General features: G+C 43.8%; 1 protein-coding gene across 11 annotated transcripts in view; it reads right to left on the bottom strand.

The window, feature by feature from the left end:
• Positions 1-23,767, bottom strand: part of LOC106601027 (apoptosis-stimulating of p53 protein 1) — a 45,200-nt gene that overhangs the window by 12,992 nt on the left and 8,441 nt on the right. For 9 of the 11 annotated variants that reach the window (XM_014192908.3, XM_014192891.3, XM_014192936.3 and 6 more), the window contains exons 2-5: positions 23,299-23,446; positions 20,587-20,706; positions 17,573-17,643; positions 2,811-2,912 (exon numbers count right to left, since the gene is read on the bottom strand). In XM_014192908.3, the coding sequence (XP_014048383.2) occupies positions 2,811-2,912; positions 17,573-17,643; positions 20,587-20,706; positions 23,299-23,446 (441 nt within the window). Of the gene's footprint in view, positions 1-2,810; positions 2,913-11,645; positions 12,274-17,572; positions 17,644-17,934; positions 18,076-20,586; positions 20,707-23,298; positions 23,447-23,767 lie in introns of those variants that run through there. The other 2 variants (XM_045717402.2, XM_014192956.3) reach the window with 2 other exon arrangements.

Consider the following 23,767-nt stretch of genomic DNA (forward strand, 5'->3'; position numbering starts at 1 on the left):
AAACAGGCCTCCCTGGCCTGTTCCGTAGAGCAGTGGTATTCAAAGTCGGGGTCGCCAACTTATTTATTTTATTTTTTAGGAAAATGTGGAGTACAGATTATTGTATGGGACAATATACAAACATTTTTGAGAACAATATTTTGAAAAATAAAATGTTATTGAGTAAATGTATTTATTGGTTTATTTTCATTTTTATAAGAGATAAAAATGTAATGAATTGAAGGTTATTTGTTGATCTAAAAATCGAAATGCACCGATTTTAAGATTGTCATTATATTTGGGGTAGGGTCACAAGAAGGGTCCCTCCTGAAAAACTTTGAATACCATTGCTATAGAGGAGATAGGATGCCATATCAGATGGATCCCTGGTGACATTTAGGAGCCAGGTGTCTGGCCCAGCCCAGACTGTGTAAACTGAGGATCTATGTATAGCTCTATAACATATAGATCTACTCTCTGACCCACATGTTGACTGACTGGAGCCCACAGCAGAGAAAGGGAGGGACTGAAACCTGAGCCAATTCAGAACAACTGTCTGTGACCAAGCAGAATGATTTACACTCTGGACACACTCAAATGGCACCAGGTTGATGTTCAGTAGCCACCAAATGGAAGAAAAAGGGACTGAAGTAAGGGGGACTACCCGGACTTGTCCAATGAAAAAAGCTTTGAAGCGTTTTGCTGCGGTGTTCTGTAATGGACACGATCCAAGCTAAACCAACACAATCACTCAACATAACAGAAATGGCCAGACATCTCAGAGACTAAAGCTATAGACACCAGTGGGTTTTCTGAATGTGAGGTCAAGATGGTTCCTGGTAAGGCCGCCCGAGTGGAGCAGCGGTCTAAGGCACTGCATTGCAGTGCTTGAGGCGTCACTACAGCCCCGGGTTCGATCCCAGGCTGTGTCACAGCCGGCCATGACCGGGAGCCCCAAGAGGCAGCGCACAATTGGCCCAGCGTCGTCCGGGTTAAGGGAGGGTTTGGTGGGCCGGGATGTCCTTGTCCCATCGCGCTCTAGCGACTCATTGTGGGGGGCCGGGCGCCTGACAGCTGACTTCGGTTGCCAGTTGTAAGGTGTTTCCTCCGACACATTGGTGCGGCTGGCTTCCCGGGATAAGCGATTAGTGTGTCAAGAAGCAGTGCGGCTTGTCAGGGTCGTGTTCCGGAGGACTCATGGCTCTTGACCTTCACCAAGTCCGTACGGGAGTTGCAGAGATGGGACAAGACTGTAACTACCAATTGGATATTACAAAATTGGGGAGAAAAAGGAGTAAAAGTTCAACAACAACAACAAAAATGTATATACAGTACCAGTCAAAAGTTTGGACACACCTACTCATTCAAGGGTTTTTCTTTATTTTTACTATTTTCCACATTGTAGACTAAAAGTGAAGACATCAAAACTATTAAATAACACATATGGAATCATGTAGTAACCAAAAAAGTGTTAAACAAATCAAAATATATGATTTATTTTAGAATTATTCAAAATAGCCACCCTTTGCCTTGATGACAGCTCCGCACACTCTTGGCATTCTCTCAACCAGATTCGCCTGGAATGCTTTTCCAAAAGTCTTGAAGGAGTTCCCACATATGCTGAGCACTTGTTGGCTGCTTTCCTTCACTCTGCGGTCCAACTCATCCCAAGCCATTTCAATTGGGTTAATTTCGGGTGACTGTGGAGGCCAGGTCATCTGATGCAGCACTCCATCACTCTCCTTTTTGGACAAATAGCCCTTACACAGCCTGGAGGTGTGTTGGGTCATTGTCTTGTTGAAAAACAAATTATAGTCCCACTAAGCGCAAACCAGATGGGATGGCGTATTGCTGCAGAATGCTGTGGTAACCATGCTGGTTAAGTGTGCCTTGAATTCTAAATATATCACAGACAGTGTCACCAGCAAAGCACCCCCACACCATCACACCTCCATGCTTCACGGTGGGAACTACACATGCGGAGATCATCCACTCACCTACTCTGCGTCTCACAAAGACACGGCGGTTGGAACCAAAAATCTCCAATTTGGACTCCTCAGACCAAAGGACAGATTTCCACCGGTCTAATGTCCATTGCTAGTGTTTCTTGGCCCAAGCAAGTCTCTTCTTCTTATTGGTGTCCTTTAGTAGTGGTTTCTTTGCAGCAAATCGATCATGAAGGCCTGATTCACGCAGTCTCCTCTGAACAATTGATGTTGAGATGTGTCTGTTGAACTCTGTGAAGCATTTATTTGGGCTGCAATCTGAGGCTGGTAACTCTAATGAACTTATCCTCTGCTGCAGAGGTAACTCTGGGTCTTCATTTGCTGTGGCCTCATGAGAGCCAGTTTCATCATAGCGCTTGATGGTTTTCCGGATTGACTGGCCATCTTAAAGTAATGATGGCCTGTCATTTCTCTTTGCTTATTTGAGCTGTTCTTGGCATAATATGGACTTGGTCTTTTACCAAATAGGGCTATCTTCTGTATACCACCCCTACCTTGTCACAACTGATTGGCTCAAACGCATTAAGAAGGAATGAAATTCCACAAATTAACTTGTTCATTGAAATGCATTCCAGGTGACTACCTCACGAAGCTGGTTGAGAGCTGGTTGACATCAAGGCAAAGGGTGGCTACTTTGAAGAATCTCAAATATAAAATTACTACATATGTGATTAGATATGTGTTATTTCATAGTTTTGATGTCTTCACTAATATTCTACAATGTAACCCTTGAATGTGTCCAAACTTTTGACTGGTACTGTATATTATGTTTATTGTTTATATATATTATTGACTATGTGATCAGCAGTGTCTGTGTCCTAGTACCTTGGCAACCAGCATCTGCTGTTGGGCCTCGATCTGTTGCTGTTGCCGTGTGGCCATCTCCTGCAGCTCCGACAGAGACAGCTCCACGCTAGGGTTCCCCACCTACACACACACGCACGCGCAAACACACACACGTACGCACACACATCAGACAAACCGAGAGAAAGAACAAGTTCAAAATGTGGGCCCTCTCAAACAACAAACAAAGCACATCCTCACACACACATATTGACATGAAAACACTGACTGCATCAGATGATAAAACATTATGCTATAGAGTTACAGAGACTGGTGTAGGCAGCAGTAGACCTAGATATAACAACATCAAACATGGAGACAACAGGTCTCATCTCACCGTCTTATGTAAGAGGTATTCTCCATAACATCAAAAACACATAACTCTCCTCTCTGATGTGAAGTTACATTAGCTTTGTGATATACAAAATTAATATCAAACAGAATATCATACAAATGTCACGTCCTGACCCTAGTAAGATGTAATTTTCTATAGTAGAGTAGGTCAGGGCGTGACAGGGGGTGTTTTGGGTATTTCTATGTTTTCTATGTTTTAGTTCTTCTATTTCTATGTTGGGGTTGTTTGGGTTGATCTCCAATTGGAGGCAGTTGATCCTCGTTGCCTCTGATTGGAGATCATATTTAAGTAGGGGTTTTTCTTCCTGGGTTTTTGTGGGTAGTTGTTTTCTGTTGAGTGTATGTCAGCTGACGGAACTGTTGTCGGTCATTTTGTTGTTTTGTTAAAGTGTATTCATTAAAGTTAAAATATGAGCACTATACACGCTGCGCCTTGGTCCCCTTTAGACGATCCGCATTACAGAACTACCCACCAAAAAAGGACCAAGCAGCGTGGGAGGAAGTATCTGGAGTCATGGACTTGGGAGGAAATCCTGGATGGGAAAGGACCCTGGAGCCAGGCTGGGGAGTATCGTCACCCGAGGGAGGAAATAGAAGAAGCAAAGAGGGAGCGACGATACTATGAGGCGCTATATCCTCCAAGAGGAAAGGTGGAGAGGCAGCCCCAAATATTTTTTTGGGGGGGCATACGGGGAGTTTGTCGATGTCAGTGGGGAGCCCTAATCTTACTTCCCGGGCTTATCGGAGAGAGCCGTGGAGTAAACCGGAGCCAGTCAGGGAGTCAAGCGCGGAGCTCGACGCAAGATGCCGGAGAGAGGTACTGGCGGTAAGGGCACTGCGGAGCGGGCGTGCTGAGGGGCGAGCAATGGGTTATGGTGTGATGCACACTATATCGCCCATACACACTCACAGCCCGGTGCGGTCGGTGCAAGCTCCTCACCGGTGTAGGGTGAAGATGGTCATTGAGCCAGGAAGGAGTAGGCCTGCTCAGCATGCCCGGTCTCCAGTTCGCCTCCATCGTCCGGTACGTCCTGTGCGTACCAGTCTGGCGCCACCTAGGCCAGTTCCATTTGGGGTCTGCACCTTTGTTTGGGGGGGGGGGGGGGTGGTACTGTCACGTCCTGACCCTAGTAAGATGTCATTTTCTATAGTAGAGTAGGTCAGGGTGTGACAGGGGGGTGTTTTGGGTTTTTCTATTTCTATGTTTTAGTTCTAGTTTTTCTATTTCTATGTTTGGGTTGATCTCCAATTGGAGGCAGCTGATCCTCGTTGCCTCTGATTGGAGATCATATTTAAGTAGGGGTTTTTCTTCCTGGGTTTTTGTGGGTAGTTTTCTGTATGTCACCTGACGGAACTGTTGTCGTTCGTTTTGTTAGTGTATTCATTAAAGTTAAAATATGAGCACTATACACGCTGCGCCTTGGTCCCCTTTAGACGACCCGTGTTACAACAAATTTGAATATCAAACATTATGCTCATGATATTAAAGGTTTGATGCTGACCCGTGATGCTGTGTACAGGATGTGTGCAACACACAGCTGTCAAAAACAATATCTATTTTGTTTAAATGCATTTCTCAGTGCACACTCACTGCAGTCACATGGCGCTCACACACACACCAGCAATCATCACTGGACCACTAGGAAATGCCTGGATTGCCTAAACAGGACGCTTGTAGTCCTGCCATGTCCTGCAATTGTGTATAGTTTTGTGTATAGTCACTGATTAACAAACACAATGCTGTCTCTATTTCTCTATATATTTCTCTCTCTCTCTCTCACACACACACTTTTTATAAAAACACACACATTAAGTCCTGCTTTCACAGTCAACTCATAATCTCCCTCAGGTGCTTGATCTCTAGTCTATCATTTTGAGGTGAAGAGTTTATGGTTTTGTATCTTGAGAAAAGGGCTAGTGAACAGGAAGACTACAAAGCACAGCTTAGTGAGGTCACTGGACCACTCCAATCCATGATGTTCAAAGGGAACTACATTACATCAACCTTGAACAGGCCTCTGGTGCTTTAGCTTGTGGTGCCAAGGCAGCATCTGTGAGCTAGTGAAAACAGGAAGGCTAGCTGTTTGCCTTTGGACAATAGAAGCCAAGAGGGAAATAGGGTCATTCCTCGTGTGTGTGTGTGTGTGTGTGTGTGTGTGTGTGTGGTGGAACAATGAAAGGTGCCTCTGAGTGGTCGATTCATTCATGCCTCAGTCAATGGACATGTCAAGTGTCGCCTGTCACATCAAGATTTCCTTGAATACATGACTTCCTCTCCCCTGAGGGGCTTAAATATGCAACATTTCAAGTCACCAGTAACAATTCAACAGTGGAACATTGGGTCATCCATTGCCAGAAGGATAGGAGTACTACACTGAACATTTTGGACCAGTGGAATCCATAGATTAGGCCTATGGGCAAAATTGTCCTCATTCTAGAGAGGCACCAAATTATGTCAAATGAGGTTTTAAAAGACCACTGAAGCAGGCTTGTTTGCATTTCAACAGAACTGTAGAGAAGCTTCATACAACATAGCTACAAACAGATGTTGAACTTTGATAACTGTACTGCTGTCTGTCTTAACTAGTCTGTCATTGTAAGTTCAAAAACAGCAGGAGAGAAGGGGTCAGTCAGGGTCTAATGCAAGATAAGGGAAATGGACAAAAAACTGTAACAGTGCATTTCCTTCACATCAAACATTGACATAACTGCTGATATTAGGAAACAGCGTCCCTGTGCAGGATCAGAATTCTGACTCAGCCCTCATACCATACGCACGACCATGCCAGAGTACTGTACCTGCAATATTTTATCCATATGAAAAGACAAATAAAATGTTAAAAAACAGGTGTAGACTGACAGTAAAATGCTTACTTACGTGACCTTCCCAACAATAGAGAGAGAAAGAAAATAGAGATATAATAGAAAAGTAAAACACGCAATAAAAGTAATAATAAATACACAATGAGTAATGATAACTTGGCTAAAAACGGGGCACCAGTACTGAGTCGGTGTGCAGACGTAAGAAGTAATTGAGGTAGATATGTACTAGTGGAGGCTCCTCAGAGGAGGAAGGGGAGGACCATCCTCCTTAGTGAATTTTTTAAGTGAAACATTTTTTTAAAGTTAGCATTTTTAGATAAATCTATACTAAATATATTCACATCACCAAATAATTGATTAAAACACACTGTTTTGCAATGAAGGTCTACAGTAGCCTCAACAGCACTCTGTAGGGTAGCACCATGTTGTAGCCGGAGGACAGCTAGTTTCTGTACTCCTCTGGGTACATTGACTTCAATAGAAAACCTAGGAGGCTCATGGTTCTCACCCCCTTCCATAGACTTACACTGTAATTATGACACTTCCGGGGGATGTCCTCTAACCGATCAGAGCTCTTGCAGCATGAACTGACATGTGGTCCACCCAATCAAAGAATCAGAGAATGAATCTAGTACTAAAAGCATAAGCTACAGCTAGCTAGCAATGTGTAAAATATGTTGTGTAGTTGACTCAAAGAGAGAGAAAAGCACTAGTTAAACCGTTTTGAACAAATTAGGAGAGGCAAGAGAGAGTGAGGGAGCTTTTGTTGTATTTCACTTTCACTTATTTAGCTAGCGAATGCAGCTAGCTAGTTTAGCCTACTCAAACACCCGGTTCAAACAGAGAGGGACGCTATGTTAGCTAGCTGGCTATGGCTGTTCAACACTGGAATTCTTCCAAGTCAAGGTAAGCTTTTGGTTTTATTAATTTCTTGCCACAGGGCCTGCCGGTGTAACTGCTTGCTGCTGACTGTACACTGTTCTAGTAGCTATGTTGACTATGACATATAATAATAATATTGTGACAACGATCTAGGCTGTGTGTAGTGGTTAGCAATTATGATATCAAGGTTTGACCTGGATAGGTTTTTTTGCCTGGTCACAGAAAGCTGATGTATTGTGCACTGAAGTCCACAAGCGAAGGAAAAAGAGCGCGTCGATGCGAGAAGGAATACAACGTTCAAATGGACCATGGTTTTTATATGTGGCTGCTATGAAAGTGAACTGTGTCTGTGTGTGATCAGGGGTGCATTCATTCCGCCGATTCTGTTGAAAAACGTTGCTTAAACGGAAGCAAACATAACAAAATGGGGATAAACATTCCTAAATTTGTCCAACAGAAACTCTCGTTTGCAACTGTTGGACTAATGATTACACTGTAGATCAGATAAATGCAGGCAAGAGTGTGCATGGCGGAATTTAATATGTCAATGTCTGTCACCTTGATTACTCAAATTTCTTTCGACCTGCCTCATTCAAGGGTCTTTCTTTATTTTCACTATTTTCTACATTGTAGAAAAATAGTGAAGACATAAACTATGAAATAACACATATGGAATCATGTAGTAATCAAAAAGTGTTAAACAAATCTAAATATATTTTATATTTGAGATTCTTAAAAGTCCACACTTTGCCTTGATGACAGCTTTGCACACTCTTGGCATTCTCTCAACCAGCTTCACCTGGAATGCTTTTCCAACAGTCTTGAAGGAGTTCCCACATATGCTGAGCACTTGTTGGCTGATTTTCCTTCACTCTGCGATAGAACCATCTAATTTGGTTTGAGGTCGGGTGATTGTGGAGGCCAGGTCATCTGATACAGCACTCCATTACTCTCCATCTTGATCAAATAGCCCTTATACAGCCTGGAGGTGTGTCAGGTCATTGTCCTGTTGAAAAACAAATGATTCTCCCACCAAACGCAAACCAGATGGGATGGCGTATCGCTGCAGAATGCTTTGGTAGCCATGCTGGTTAAGTGTGCCTTGAATTCTAAATAACTCACTGAAAGTGTCACCAGCAAAGCACCCCCACACCTTCACACCTCCTCCTCTATGCTGCACAGTGGGAACCACAAATGCGGAGATCATCCGCTCACCTACTCTGCGTCTCACAAAGACACGGCAGTTGGAACCAAAAATCTCAAATTTGGACTCCTTAGACCAAAGGACAGATTTCCACCGGTCTAATGTCCATTGCTAGTATTTCTTGGCGCCAAGCAAGTCTCTTCTTCTTATTGGTGTCCTGTAGGAGTGGTTTCTTTGCAGCAATTCGACCATAAAGGCCTGATTCACGGTCTCCTCTGAACAATTGATGTTGAGATGTGTCTGTTACTAGAATTCTGTGAAGCATTTATTTGGGCTGCAATCTGAGGCTGGTAATTCTAATGAACTTGCTGCAGAGGTAACTCTGGGTCTTCATTTGCTGTGGCCTCATGAGAGCCAGTTTCATCACAGCGCTTGATGGTTTTTGCGACTGCACTTTCAAAGTTCTTGAAATTTTCCGGATTGGCTGACCATGTTTTAAAGTAAAGTAGTTTCTCTTTGCTTATTTGAGCTGTTCTTGCCATAATATGGACTTGGTCTTTTACCAAATAGGGCTATCTTCTGTATACCACCGCTAACTTGTCACAACACAACTGATTGGCTCAAACGCATTAAGTATGAAAGAAATTCCACAAATGAACAAGGTACACCTGTTACTTGAAATGCATTCCAGGTGACTATCTCATGAAGCTGGTTGAGAGAATGCCAAGCGTGTGCAAAGCTGTCATCAAAGCAAACAAATATAAAATACATTTTGTTTAACACTTTTTTGCTTACTACATGATTCCATATGTGTTATTTCATAGTTTTGATGTCTTCATTATTATTCTACAATGTAGAAAATAGTAAAAATAAAGAAAAACCCCTGAATGAGTAGGTATGTCCAAACTTTTGATAGGTACTGTATATAAACTCAGCAGAAAAAGAAACGTCCCTTTTTCAGGACCCTGTCTTTCAAGGATAACTCGTAAAAATCCAAATAACTTCACAGATCTTCATGGTAAAGGGTTAAAACACTGTTTCCCATGCTTGTTCAATGAACCATAAACAATTAATGAACATGCACCTGTGGAACGGTCGTTAAGACACTAACAGCTTACAGACGGTAGGCAATTAAGGTCACAGTTATGAAAACTTAGGACACTAAAGAGGCCTTTCTACTGACTGAAAAACAGCAAAAGAAAGATGCCCAGGGTCCCTGCTCATCTGCGTGAACGTGCCTTAGGCATGCTGCAAGGAGGCATGAGGACAGCAGATGTGGCCAGGGCAATAAATTGCAATGTCTGTACTGTGAGACGCCTAAGACAGCGCTTCAGGGAGACAGGGCGGACAGCTGATCATCCTTGCAGTGGCAGACCACGTGTAACAGCACCTGCAAAGGATCGGTACATCCAAACATCACACCTCTGGGACAGGTACAGGATGGCAACAACAACTGCCCTAGTTACACCGGGGACACACAATCCCTCCATCAGTGCTCATACTGTCCGCAATAGGCTGAGAGAGGCTGGACTGATGGCTTGTAGGCCTGTTGTAAGGCAGATCCTCACCAGACATCACCGGCAATAACGTCACCTATGGGCACAAACTCACCGTCGCTTGACCAGACTGGACTGGCAAAAAGTGCTCTTCACTGACGAGGCGCATTTGTCTCATCAGGGGTGATGGTCGGATTCGCGGTTATCATCGAAGTAATGAGCGTTACACTGAGGCCTGTACTCTGGAGCGGGATCAATTTGGAGGTGGAGGGTCCGTCATGGTCTGGGGCAGTGTGTCACAGCATCATCGGACTGAACTTGTTGTCATTGCAGGCAATCTCAACGCTGTGCGTTACAGGGAAGACATCCTCCTCCCTCATGTGGTACTCTTCCTGCAGGCTCATCCTGACATGACCCTCCAGCGTGACAATGCCACCAGCCATACTGCTCATTCTGTGCATGATTTCCTGCAAGACAGGAATGTCAGTGTTCTGCCATGGCCAACGAAGAGCCCGGATCTCAATCCCATTGAGCACGTCTGGGACGTGTTGGATCGGAGGGTGAGGGCTAGGGCCATTCCCCCAAGAAATGTCCGGGAACGTGCAAGTGCCTTGGTGGAAGAGTGGGGTAACATCTCACAGCAAGAACTGGCAAATCTGGTGCAGTCCATGAGGAGGAGATGCACTGCAGTACTTAATGCAGCTGGTGGCCACACCAGATACTGACTGTTACTTTTGATTTTGACCCCCCCCCCTTTGTTCAGGGACACATTATTCCATTTCTGTTAGTCACATGTCTGTGGAACTTGTTCACTTTATGTCTCAGTTGTTGAATCTTATTATGTTCATATAAATATTTACACATGTTAAGTTTGCTGAAAATAAATGCAGTTGACAGTGAGAGGATGTTTCTTTTTTTGTTGAGTTTATAACTAGGAATAAAGTGACAGATAATTAACAGTTGCAGCAGCATATGTGATGAGTCAAAACGTTAGTGCAAAAGGGTCAATACAGATAGTTAAATAGTTAACCAATAGCTACCCGGACTAACTATTTAGCAGTCTTAAGGCTTTGGGTAGAAGCTGTTCAGGGTCCTGTTGGTTCCAGAGCATCGGTACCGCTAGCTGTGTGGTAGCAGAGAAAACAGTCTATGACTTGGGTAGCTAGAGTCTTTGACCATTTTTAGGGCCTTCCTCTGACACCCCCTTGTATAGAGGTCCTGGATGGCAGGGAGTTTGGCCACAGTGATGTACTTGGTCGTACGCACTACCCTCTGTAGCGCCTTGCTGTCGAATGCCAAGCAGTTACCATACCAAGCGGTGATGCAGCCAGTCAAGATGTTCTCAATTGTGCAGCAGTATAACTTTTGAAGATTCTGAGGGCCCATGCCAAATCTTTTCAGCCTCCTGAAGGGGAAGAGGTGTTGTCGTGCCCACTTCACGACTGTGTTGGTGTGTGCTCCACTACAGCCCCGTCGATGTGAAATGGGGGCGTGCTTGGCCCTATGTTTCCTGTAGTCCACAATCAGCTCATTTGTCTTGCTGACATTGAGGGAGAGGTTGTTGTCCTGGCAACACACTGCCAGGTCTCTGACCTCCTCCCTATCATCATCATAGGTATGACTATAGCACTAGCTTAAATCACATGTACTTTAAAATCACACCCCACATGAATGGGGATCCTAAAGAAAAAGATGTAGGCTATAGAACATGTCTTACATATTTTAATTACACACACTAACGGGCAGCTATATTTAAAATCAGTGCCATTTGACAATACTTATATACATGCTTAAATTCATTTCATTATGCAATTATGACATATTGCATGATCAGTAAAATCCAGAAAAATGATGATATTCAAACATGTAATAGCCTAATCATCAGGGATTTGGGCATATCTTTATTCTTTCCTAGTTAAATAAAGATTAAATAAAATAAAATCTATTATATTATTAGCTTTTTATGCATGCCTTATCTTACCATTCCTAGCCTTTATAGCATTCAATGAAATGCTATACAAACCAATAAAAACACATGAAAACATATAGGCAGACAATATGTAAACTTTACACCATGACAAAACATCAAAGAGATCTAATTTAAATTGGTTTTATTACCTGGTGGGCGTCCCAGGTAATTCTGCAAGATCGCACCTTAATTTTGCTGCATTGTCCTTCAACTGTAAATTCCTGTACAGCCTCAACATGTTTCCACTCCATTTTTTACAATCAAATCGTTCCTCTACTCATCCAGCAAACGTAGCCCCGGTCACCGCGCCAATGAATGACAATGCACCGATTCCTATCGCAACTTTCGCACTTGTCCTATGCGGTGATTTACGAGTCTCTTCCTATGGCTCAAGGAGCACAGTTTGTTATTCCCCTCGTGTCACGTTAGAACATGTAAACCAGCGTGCGCATTCAGTAAACAGAGAGGGCAAATCAAGTCCGTGACCCAGTCGGGATGAGATGGACCGGTATAGTTGTCACATCCATTTAGCCTGGCGAGTAACGGGTCACATTATATGTTCCTACAACAAACACCCCTAGCTACCTTTAAAAAAAAAATACACGTTGGCTATAAGAACATCTCAAACATGTATCAAAAGCGCACATTCTTCGTCGCTGACGTGACTTTGTGACTGCGTAAGTTTTTCTCCCCTGTGAGGGATTTGTTCCAATTTTGACGTGCCAGCAGTTCTTTTCACTCTCCCTCTCTCGCTCCTCCTCTCCTCTCTATGCTGCTGGAGCCGGACTGCAGCACGAGAACATCCCCTCCCTTTCCCAAGCTCCTGCTGCCATAAAGTCTCTGCGCCACAGCTGTCTCCCGGACAGGTACTGGGACCCACCCTGACAATGCACATAATGGACATTTAGGGGAAACAAAACCTTGTATTCATCTCGTGCCAATCATTCCCGCACTTTCATGCATCATATTGTAAAATGGCTGTGATCTCAGAAATACAGATTACACTTCTTGCATAATAAATGTCATTATCAATAGAACCTCAGAGTCAGTCTCAAACATAAATGGTAAGTACAGTTGCTGCTTGCTCCACACACAAATCCCAATTCTAAGGACCTAATCATTATGACACCTAAACTGTCTTCAATTTTGATTCCCCCACCCCCCAAAAAAATGTACAATGGAAAAAGAGCAGATAATAATCTTTATCAACAAACCCTTGACCTGTTTTGACATAATCAAACTTATTCCCTAACCCAGCTGTTATTTCTATAATTACACACAGTTGTGCAAACAAAGGTGTCAGTGTCATGTCAGCCGTAAGGGTCCATCCAACCACTGCTGCCTGAGAGTTGCTATGTTGTAGCCACAGCTCACTCCCTTACAACACATCCAGTAGCAGGAGCATGTGAGGGTGGAGGCAGCACACTTCATGTCTAGGGGAAAGGGAGGAAGGAAATGAACATACAGAGAAATGTAGAGAGGGAGGATAAAGAAGAGGAGGGAAAGAAACTGACAGACAATGAGATCAGCACAATGTGCTGGCGTAGGCAACTTCCGTTTCTCCCAAAGTTGCCTCTGTCTCCACACTGAACTTTCAGTCTGGTCAAGTTGTAACGCTCTAGACCACATATGCCCATCCACAGGGTTTGGGTCTCGGCTTAGCCCTTCCTACCGGTCATTCATCCATCATTGTCTCCCCCCTAACATCTGCCAATACTGTCTGAAAACCAATAAAAAGATCAAAGGATGTTCAAATCTCCAATCTCCTTAAAAAAAAGGTTAGCTTGGATTGAGTTGGCCTACATATAAATGATAAGACACACACTTTCCTGACAGTGAACTACTCCACCCTGTGAAGACACTGACGCACAGAGAGATATGAGATTGCTAAGAATCAACATAGTACAGTAGACTATACAGTAAAATTTAAAAAAACTAAACCACTGACAGCCAACCACGACAAGCTCATGGGTTGCAGCTTGAGTGCCCCTTGATCAGAAAGAGACACCATGCTACATGTTATCAATTAACAGTAGTCCTGAGTGTCTCAGTTGCTAGATCATAGCGCTTGCAATGTCAGGATTCCAGTTGTGGCCACCCATACAAAAATGTTGCTTTGGATAAAAGTGTCTGCGAAATGGCATATTATTTATATACTATATATTCAAAAGTATGTGGACACCCCTTCAAAAGAGTGGATTCGGCTATTTCAGCCACACCCATTGCTGACAGGTATATAAAATCCAGCAGACACCCATGCTATCTCCATAGACAAACATTGGCAGTAGAATGGCTTTAACCTGTCTGGGCTAGGGGGCAGTATTTTCACGGCCAGATGAAAAACGTACCCAATTTAAACAGGTTACTACTCTGGCCCAGAAACTAGAATATGCATATTATTAGTAGATTTGGATAGAAAACACTGAAGTTTCTAAAACTGTTTGAATGGTGTCTGTGAGTATAACAGAACTCATATGGCAGGCAAAAACCTGAGAAAAATTCAAGCAGGAAGTGTAAAGTCTGAGAATTGTAGTTCTTTTGAGTTTCTATTGAAGCTACAGTGTCTGTGGGGTGACGTTGCACTTCCTAAGGCTTCCATTTTCTGTCTAAAGCCTTCAGAAAGTGGTTTGAGCATTTTCCTGTCACTGGGAAGATAATAGGAGCTCAGTTACTGAGTGGTCTGCCTGGCAACAAAGGGATTGGATATGCGCGGTCACACGAGCACGCCGTTCCTTCTTTTATCTTCTTGAATGAATATGCTATTGTCCGGTTGGAATATTATCGCAATTCTATGTTAAAAATACCATAAAGATTGATTTTAAACAGCGTTTGACATGCTTCTAAGTACGGTAATGGAACAATTTGACTTTTCGTCTCTCGTTCCGCGCTCGCGCGTTATGCCTTTGGATAAGTGATCTGTACGCACGAACAAAACGGAGGTATTTGTACATAAATATGGATTATTTCAAACAAAAACAACATTTCTTGTGGAAGTAGCAGTCCTGGGAGTGCATTCTGACGAAGATCAGCAAAGGTAAGAGAATATTTCTAATACTAATTCTGAGTTTAGGTTGCCCCGAACTTGGCGGGTGTCTGAATAGCTCACCGTGATGGCTGAGCTATGTACTCAGAATATTGAAAAATGTGCTTTCTCCGTAAAGCTATTTTAAAATCTGACACAGCGGTTGCATCCAGGGGTAGTCTATCTATAATTCTTAAAATAATTGTTATATATTTTGTCAACGTTTATGATGAGTATTTTTGTAAATTGATGTGCACATTCACCGGATGTTTTGGTGGGAATACATTTTCTGAATATCACGCGCCAATGTAAAATGCTGTTTGTGGATATAAATATGAACTTTATCGAACAAAACATACATGTATTGTGTAATATAATGTCCTAGGAGTGTTATCTGATGAAGATCGTCAAAGGTTAGTGCTTCATTTAGCTGTGTTTTGGGTTTTATTGACACATGTCCTTGCTTGGAAAATGGCTGTGTGATTATTTTTGTCTATGTACTCTCCTAACATAATCTAATGTTTTGCTTTCGCTGTAAAGCCTTTTTGAAATCAGACAATGTGGTTAGATTAACGAGAAGTTTATCTTTAAAATGGAGTAAAATAGTTGCATGTTTGAGAAAGTTCAATTATGACATTTTGTTGTTTTTGAATTTTACGCCCTGATATTTCACTGGCTGTGTCCCGCAGACGCGTCCCACCTAGCCCATAGAAGTTAATGAGTGACTTTCAACGTGGAACCGTCATAGGATACCACCTTTCCAACAAGTCAGTTCATAAAATTTCTGCCCTGCTAGAGCTGCCCCGGTCAACTGTAAGTGCTGTTATTGTGAAGTGAAAACGTCTAGGAGCAACAACGGCTCAGCTGCGAAGTGGTAGGCCACACAAGCTCACAGAACAGGACCGTCGAGAGCTGATGCACGTAGCACGTGGAAATACTCACTACTGAGTTCCAAACTGCCTCTGGAAGCAACGTCAAAATAAGAACTGTACGTCTGGAGCTTCATGAAGTTGGTTTCCAAGGCCGAGCAGCCGCACACAAACCTAAGATCACCATGCACAATGCCAAGTGTCGGCTGAAGTGGTGTAAAGCTCGCCGCCATTGGACTTTGGAGCAGTGAAAAAGCGTTCTCTGGAGTGATGAATCACACTTCACCATATGGCAGTCTGACGACTCTGGGTTTGGCGGATGTCAGGAGAACGCTACCTGCCCCAATGCATAGTGCCAAATGTAAAGTTTGGTGGAGGAGGAATAATGGTCCGGGGATGTTTTTCATGGTTCGGGCTAGGCCCCTTAGTTCCAGTGAAGGGAAATCTAAACGCTACAGCATACAATGACATTCTAGACGATTCTGTGCTTCCAACTTTGTGGCAACAGTTTGGGGAAGGCCCTTTCTTGTTTCAGCATGACAATGCCCCCGTGCACAAAGCGAGGTCCATACAGAAATGGTTTGTCGAGATCAGTCTGGAAGAACTTGACTGGCCTGCACAGAGCCCTGACCTCAACCCCATCGAACACCTTTGGTATGAACTGGAACGCCAACTGAGAGCCAGGCCTTATTGCCCAACATCAGTGTCTGACCTCACTAATGCTCTTGTGGCTGAATGGAAGCAAGCCCCCGCAGCAATGTTCCAACATCTAGTGGAAAGCCTTCCCAGAAGAGTGGAGGCTGTTATAGCAGCAAAGGGGGGACCAACTCCATATTAATTTTGGAATGAGATGTTCGACGAGCAGGTGTCCAGATACTTTTGGTTATGTAGTGTATTAACAGAAACCCCACCCCAGTAACTGTAACCTCAGCATGTGCGCGCGCACACACACACACACACACACACACACACACACACACACACACACACACACACACACACACACACACACACACACACCACAGTGAGAATCAGCCCCCCAAAATGATCTTAAAACAGTTATTTCATGAGATTGTTGTAATCCATCAGGACTGACTGACTAAGAGAACCAGTCCTGAATAAAAGCACTCACAACTAAAGGTAGATGCACTGTCGCTAAACGTGTTAAGTCACTAGGCTAAATTATATACTAGGTTATCTGCGTCTTTTAATACATTCATGGCGGAATCTGAACTTGAAGATGTGCGCATGTAACTCAAATCAAACTTTATTTGTCACATGCACCAAATACAACAAGTGTAGACCTTACCGTGAAAAGCTTACTTACAAGCCCTTAACCAACTAGCTGTCAATGAAGGACATAAGCGAACGTTTGAGTGACAGATGAGTATCTCAGATCATAAACTGTGAAACTAAATGCAATTGCTTTTTGAGCACTGCCTGGGGACAGTATTTAGGGGAAATAATAGCCAAAGAAAGCAGTCAGGATTCCAGCCTGGGTCAGAGATGCCAGACCGTAGTAAGTTGAGCTTTATCTCCTGTTTTCACATGGACAAATTCTGAGGGAACTATAATCATGCCTGTCACTAAGCCTTCTTCTAATCCTCTGTACTCTACAAACAACAACAGACACACACACACACACACACACTCTAATACACACACTCACTCGAGCACACTCTAACACGCACAAAAACACACACACTTACTTGAGCACACTCTAACACACACACCCACAGTCGCACAATCGAGCATACACACACACATACACACACACACACACTCGAGCACACACACACACACACAAACACAGCAATGCACTCTCTGCCTCTCTCTCACAGTTAAAGACCCACTAAGAAAATCTGTTAAAGAGAGTGACCGAGGAAGTCCTTGGCGTTACAGTAAAAACATTTTTTTCCCTATTTGGCCTTATGGATAGGAATTATTAAGACTTGAAATGCTAAATCATGACACCATACAGCTTTCCTTCCTATTCACAAACCTAATGAGCAGGCAGGCATTATGCCAGGAAGTGTGTTTGTTTACTGCAGTGTGTGAATGTGTGCGTTTGTGTGTGTGTGTTGTGTTGTGTTGTGTTGTGTTGTGTTGTGTTGTGTTGTGTTGTGTTGTGTTGTGTTGTGTTGTGTTGTGTTGTGTTGTGTTGTGTTGTGTTGTGAGGACTTACCCTGTCCTCACAAGGCTGGTCTGAGCTCCCTCTACTGCCTTTGTTGGACTGGTCCTGAGAGAACTGGCTCCCTAAATAACAAAGAAGGACATTACATCAGACAACAGTGCACATAACTAGTCACTAACACAGCAGAGCAGTACAGTGTTAACAATATAGATTACAATGACCAATCCAGAATCTAGATCACACATGACTCAACAATGAAACGCAGAGGTCTACCAATCACGAGGAGAAAAACACATTCCTAACAAAATGACATTGACATACACCTACTACACAGGATAACAATCGCTATAGGATACAGCCCAGGACAAATCTATCACGAGTTAGACATCTGATCACTATCACCACAGCCATACCTTCTAGGACAACTCACTGCATTGCGGTCTCCTAACCAACTTCCAAACTCCCCTGTCACACTAGTCTCAGACTGGATAAGAGCAGATGCCCGGCGCGGTACATTATAGTACAGCCCCCACAGAGCCCTCAGTCAGATAGTGATCTGTGCTAATGAGTCCAAACACTGAGCCAGAGCTGTCCAGGATCCAGTATTAAGTCTAATTATCATTGGTTGGTTCTCCACTGGGCCGGCGTGCAATGTCATGTGACTCCAGTCCAGAGTCATAAGGGAGGGCGTTTGTCCTTAACCGTGTGATCCCAAACAGTTAGTTTACCCAACCGTCCCTCCCTCAGGCACTCAGTCCAGTGTCCTGGACTCTCTATTCTCTTTGGTGAAACAGCCCCCCCCCCCCAACTGTGTCAACTATAAATAGCTAGATGTTTAATTCCCTAAATCCTGGGCCTGAATCACTATGTGGGTAATCCTGTCAGTCAGCTGCAAATACCTCAACCTCAATGGGCCGGTCCTCATTACAATGCCCCCCAGGCAGGGCTGTAGGAGGTTCAACGTTAATGGGCCAGTCCTCATTACACTATCCCCCAGGCGGAGCCTTAACATGTTCAACCTCAATGGGCTGACTTGTGCTCATTACAGTACAATGCCCCCCAGGCAGGGCCTTAGTACAGTATGTTCAACACAGATGGGTTTCTCTGTACTTGACTTCAACCTCAATGGGCCAGACCTGTCCTCATTGCAATGCCCACCTGGCAGGCCTGTAATTATTATGTGGATTATAATTAATGGACATTTTGTGTAGGGGGAAATAAAGTCGGACATTTCTAAGTGGAAATTACAAATTGCAGAAGCTTTTTTACACCTCAAATACACTCGCTAAAAGTTTAACATTTTCTGCATTGCAGGAATGTTCTCCTGCAACCGGGTGATCAAATTAAGATCCTACATCTGTAGCATGTTCCACATGGCTGGATTTCTCTTGTCTTGACTGTACTGTACCTCCCCCTCCCTCTGTTTGAAGGTGGGCTGGGAGCCTCTGATACCTTATCCTCCCCTCTCAGGAAGTCAGTCTATAGTATAGATAGCTAACATGATAAGAACTAGTGAACAGTGGTAAAGCTCCTCTCTTTACTTAAGGCTAGTTCCAACTTCCCAGGCCTTTCTTCCACTCCTGGTCAGGTCCCAGTCAGGCATCAGTCCCCCTGCCCTCCACCACAGGTCAGGTCCCAGTCAGGCATCAGTCCCCTGCCCTCCACCACAGGTCAGGTCCCAGTCAGGCACCAGTCCCCCTGCCCTCCACCACAGGTCAGGTCCCAGTCAGGCATCAGTCCCCTGCCCTCCACCACAGGTCAGGTCCCAGTCAGGCACCAGTCCCCCTGCCCTCCACCACAGGTCAGGTCCCAGTCAGGCACCAGTCCCCCTGCCCTCCACCACAGGTCAGGTCCCAGTCAGGCATCAGTCCCCTGCCCTCCACCACAGATCAGGTCCCAGTCAGGCATCAGTCCCCTGCCCTCCACCACAGGTCAGGTCCCAGTCAGGCACCAGTCCCCCTGCCCTCCACCACAGGTCAGGTCCCAGTCAGGCACCAGTCCCCCTGCCCTCCACCACAGATCAGGTCCCAGTCAGGCACCAGTCCCCCTGCCCTCCACCACAGGTCAGGTCCCAGTCAGGCATCAGTCCCCCTGCCCTCCACCACAGGTCAGGTCCCAGTCAGGCACCAGTCCCCCTGCCCTCCACCACAGGTCAGGTCCCAGTCAGGCACCAGTCCCCCTGCCCTCCACCACAGGTCAGGTCCCAGTCAGGCACCAGTGCCCTGCCCTCCTTAACCCTGCAGGCCTTGGTGTCTCTCTCTCTCTGATCCGTCTCAGGTGCACCGGTCAGAGGAGGTCACAGGCGAGGAGACCAATTAGCCACAAAAGAGATTAGTTACATAAAAGCCAGTCAGGCAGGCGGGCAGGCCAACCATACAGCGCCATCACACACACACGCACACAAACACTCAGCCACGTTGAAAGGGACAGACAGAGCCAGTTATGTGTCATGGAAAAACAGGATTGAGAGCTCTAACAGGAATTCCGGAGTCAAAACAGAAACACACCTTCCTGTTCAGAGAAACAAAACAAAAGCACAGAGTATGTCCCAAATGGCATTCTATACCATTTATAGTGCACTACTTTTGAGTCCTTTTGACCAGTGCCCATAGTAGTGCAGTATTTAGGGAATAGGGTGCCACTTGGGGCACAAACATTGAGCTGTTCCAGAACTTAGAGAACATACTGCTTTTCATGACAACCTTCTTATGATAATGGCTTCTCAGTGAATGTCTGGTTTATATTATCTGATCTGTTACTAGCTAACTGAGAAACAGAATAAGTCTCCGTCAGAAATGGCACCCTATGTTCTATATGGAATAGGGTGCCTCTGTCCAAAAGTAGTGCACTCTATATGGAATAGTTTCACTTCAGGTACAAAGGTAGCATACTATACAGGGAATAGGGTGCTATTTAAGATGTAGCCTAAGCCATGGGTCAAGCCTGAATGTGCTGCTATAACTCCATGTCACTCATTGTCATGTTTGGCTTGACAATGACAGCAATGGTGTTGGCAAGAGCATAAACAGATCTGGGACCAGGTCTGGCGAGGGCCAGTCACCCACCCTGGTTTCTGCTCTCTGAGGGGGAGTCTTCGTGTCTCAGGTAGAACCTGACCTCCATCCTCCTAGAACCCCACTTCTGCAGGTGCTCATACATCAGGTAGTCAAAGGGGATCACTCTCTCTGTGGAGGACAAGGAGAACAGAGTTGTAATATAGTTATAATATATACAACACTAATGAGAGGATCACTCTATGGGAGGGAGAAGGAAACAGGAGTTGTTATTAGACACATAGACTTGGGTAATTATCTATTGGTGATTGTAAAGTGATACAGTGGGTTGATTGCCCCTCAGCCCTGATTATCATTAGAGATTAACTAAGTACTTTCTATTAATAGAATAGGATAAACCACATAAGCCCCCACAGCTATACTCTGGCACTGACGCACTGTATTGGGTCGCGATGAAGAGAAATACCTGTCTTCAGTAAAGAACCCATGAAAGTCAGGCCAACCTTATTGACACTGTAGCTAGCTACTCTATTTTCCCTCACTAGGGCATGTGTTCATGCGCTCCCTGGCCTGTGCAGCTGGGTTAGGGCTGTGAAAACATTGAAATAGAATTACGATTCCATTCAAGTCAACATTCTGTAATGGGTGGACCGGAGGCCATATTGAGTGTACCCATGAGCGTACTGTCAAATTGCTGTCTGCGGTCTGAGCTTCAAAAACAAAACTGCTGTGGTCTGAGGTGCTTTTTCTGTTCCAGTAATTCTATTTCTACGTGACGACAGGCCCACAGGCTATGTATGTAAACAAGCACCAGAGCCTGGAGGGTCATAGAGACATCCTGACCCACTTTCTATCCTGCCTCACTGTCTGTCTGGGACGTACAGGCTGCCTGAGACAAGAACATCATTGTTGTATGTCAGGGGCAGACCACCACTGCTTTTGTTCAGGGAGGGGAGTGGGTCATTGGCCAAGTAAAATATCTCAATGATGGCTGGCTGTGAATGTCTGTTTCCACATTTTGTTGTGTTACAGCCTGAATTAAACATTTATTAAATTGAGATATTTTGGTTACTGGCCTACACACAATACTTTATACATTTTTTGAAATTAATACAAATGAAAAGCAGTCTTGAGTTAGTAAGCGTTCAACCCCATTTGTTATGACAAGCATAAATACTTTCAGGAGTAAAACTTTGCTTAAAAAGTCACATAATAAGTTGCATGGATTCACGCTGGGTGTTTAACATAATTTTTTAACCTCATCTCTGTACCCCACACATACAATTATCTGTAAGGTCCCTCAGTGGAGCAGTGAATTTCAAACACAGATTCAACCACAAAGACCAAGGAGGTTTTCCAATGCCTTGCAAAGTAGGGCACCTTTTGGTAGATGGGTAAAAAAAAAAGTAGACATTGAATTCCCTTTGAGCGTAGTGAAGCCATTAATTACACTTTGGATGGTGTATTAATGCACCCAGTCACTACAAAGATACAGGTGTCCTTCCTAACACAATTTCCAGAGAGGACGGAAACCACTCAGGAGGCCAATAATGACTTTAAACAGTTACAGAGTTTAATGGTTGTGATAGGAGAAAACTGAGGATGGATCAACAACATTGTAGTTTCTCCACAATCTTAGTGGAATGAAAAGAAGGAAGCTTGTACAGAATAAAAAATATTCCAAAACATGCATCCTGTTTGCAACAAGGCGCTAAAGTAATACTGCAAAACAAATTGCAAAGCAATTCACTTTTTGTCCTGAATACAAAGTGTTATATTTGGAGCAAATCCAAAACAACACATTACTGAGTAACACTCTCCATATTTTCAATCATAGTGGTAGCTGCATCATGTTATGGTTATGCTTGTAATCGTTAAGGACTGGGGAGTTTTTCAGGATAAAAAAGAAATGGAGCTAAGCACAAGCACAATTCTAGAGGAAAACCTGGTTCAGTCTGCTTTCAACCAGACACTGGGAGATGAATTCAACTTTCAGCAGGACAATAACCTTAAACACAAATCTACACTGGTGTTGCTTCCAAGAAGACAGTGAATGTTCCTGAGTGGCCGAGTTAAAGTTTTGATTTAAATCTATGTCAAGACCTGCAAATGGTTGTCTAGCAATGATCAACAACCAATTTGACAGTGCTTGAAGAATTGTGAAAAGAATAATGGCCAAATGTTGATCATTGCTATCCAGGTGTGGAAAGCTCTTAGAGACTTACCCAGAACGACTCACAGCTGTAATCACTGACAAATGTGATTCTAACATGTATTGACTCAGGGAGTTGAATACATAACTAATCAAGATATATTAGTGTTTTATTTTTCATATTTATTTTACAAATGTAAGAATGTTTATTTGACATTAGAGTATTTTGTGTAGATCGTTAACAAAAAATGACAATTAAATACATTTTATTCCCAGTTTGCAAAACAACAAAATGTCAAAAAAGTCAAGGCACTGTATATCAAAACATTCAGTTGAATAGAAGCATGCAAAACTTGGAAGAAATCACTATAAGTTCATTTGAAGAAAGTCATGAAGCAGAGACAAATTATAAAAAAATACAGTGTTTTGCTAAATATCTGTAAAGCTAATACTCTTCAACTTGTCAATTTGCTCAGTGAATTTAGAGCTTGTGACAAAGCTCAACACCAGTCAATCAGTGTAGCAATAAACCAGTCAGTTAGTTCATCTCAGAGGTTAGGGGTTGAAGATTAGGTTAGAGGTCAGAGGTTAAAGATGAAAGCATCACTTACCTTTTCCCTTCCAGACCTCAGCCAAGTGACAGCCGTTCTCTCCGGCCTCCTTACAGAACTCAACCACATTCTTACAAGTGGTCTCTGGGGTGATGGGCACCTCTGTCAGCATCTGCTGGCTGTCACTCAGGTACACTGTCAGGATCATCTGCATGAGGGAGACATAGAGAAATAGCTTGTCAAACATACTATATATGTCTTCCCTGTGGGTCAGTTGGTAGAGCATGGTGTTTGCAACGCCAGCATGGTGTGTACAACGCCAGGGTTGTGGGTTCGATTCCCACGGGGGGGCCAGTACAAAAATAAAAAAAATGCATGAAATGAAATGTATGCACTCACTACTGTAAGTCGCTCTGGATAAGAGCGTCTGCTAAATGACTAAAATGTAAATGTAAATATCTCTGACAAAGCATAGCCTGGGCTCATACTGTATATGCCTTAGCAAACTCTTATATCGTAGTCATGAAGA

This window comes from Salmo salar, chromosome 01 (genome assembly GCF_965601325.2).
Source record: "Salmo salar chromosome 01, fSalSal1, whole genome shotgun sequence".
Classification (NCBI taxonomy): Eukaryota; Metazoa; Chordata; class Actinopteri; order Salmoniformes; family Salmonidae; genus Salmo; species Salmo salar.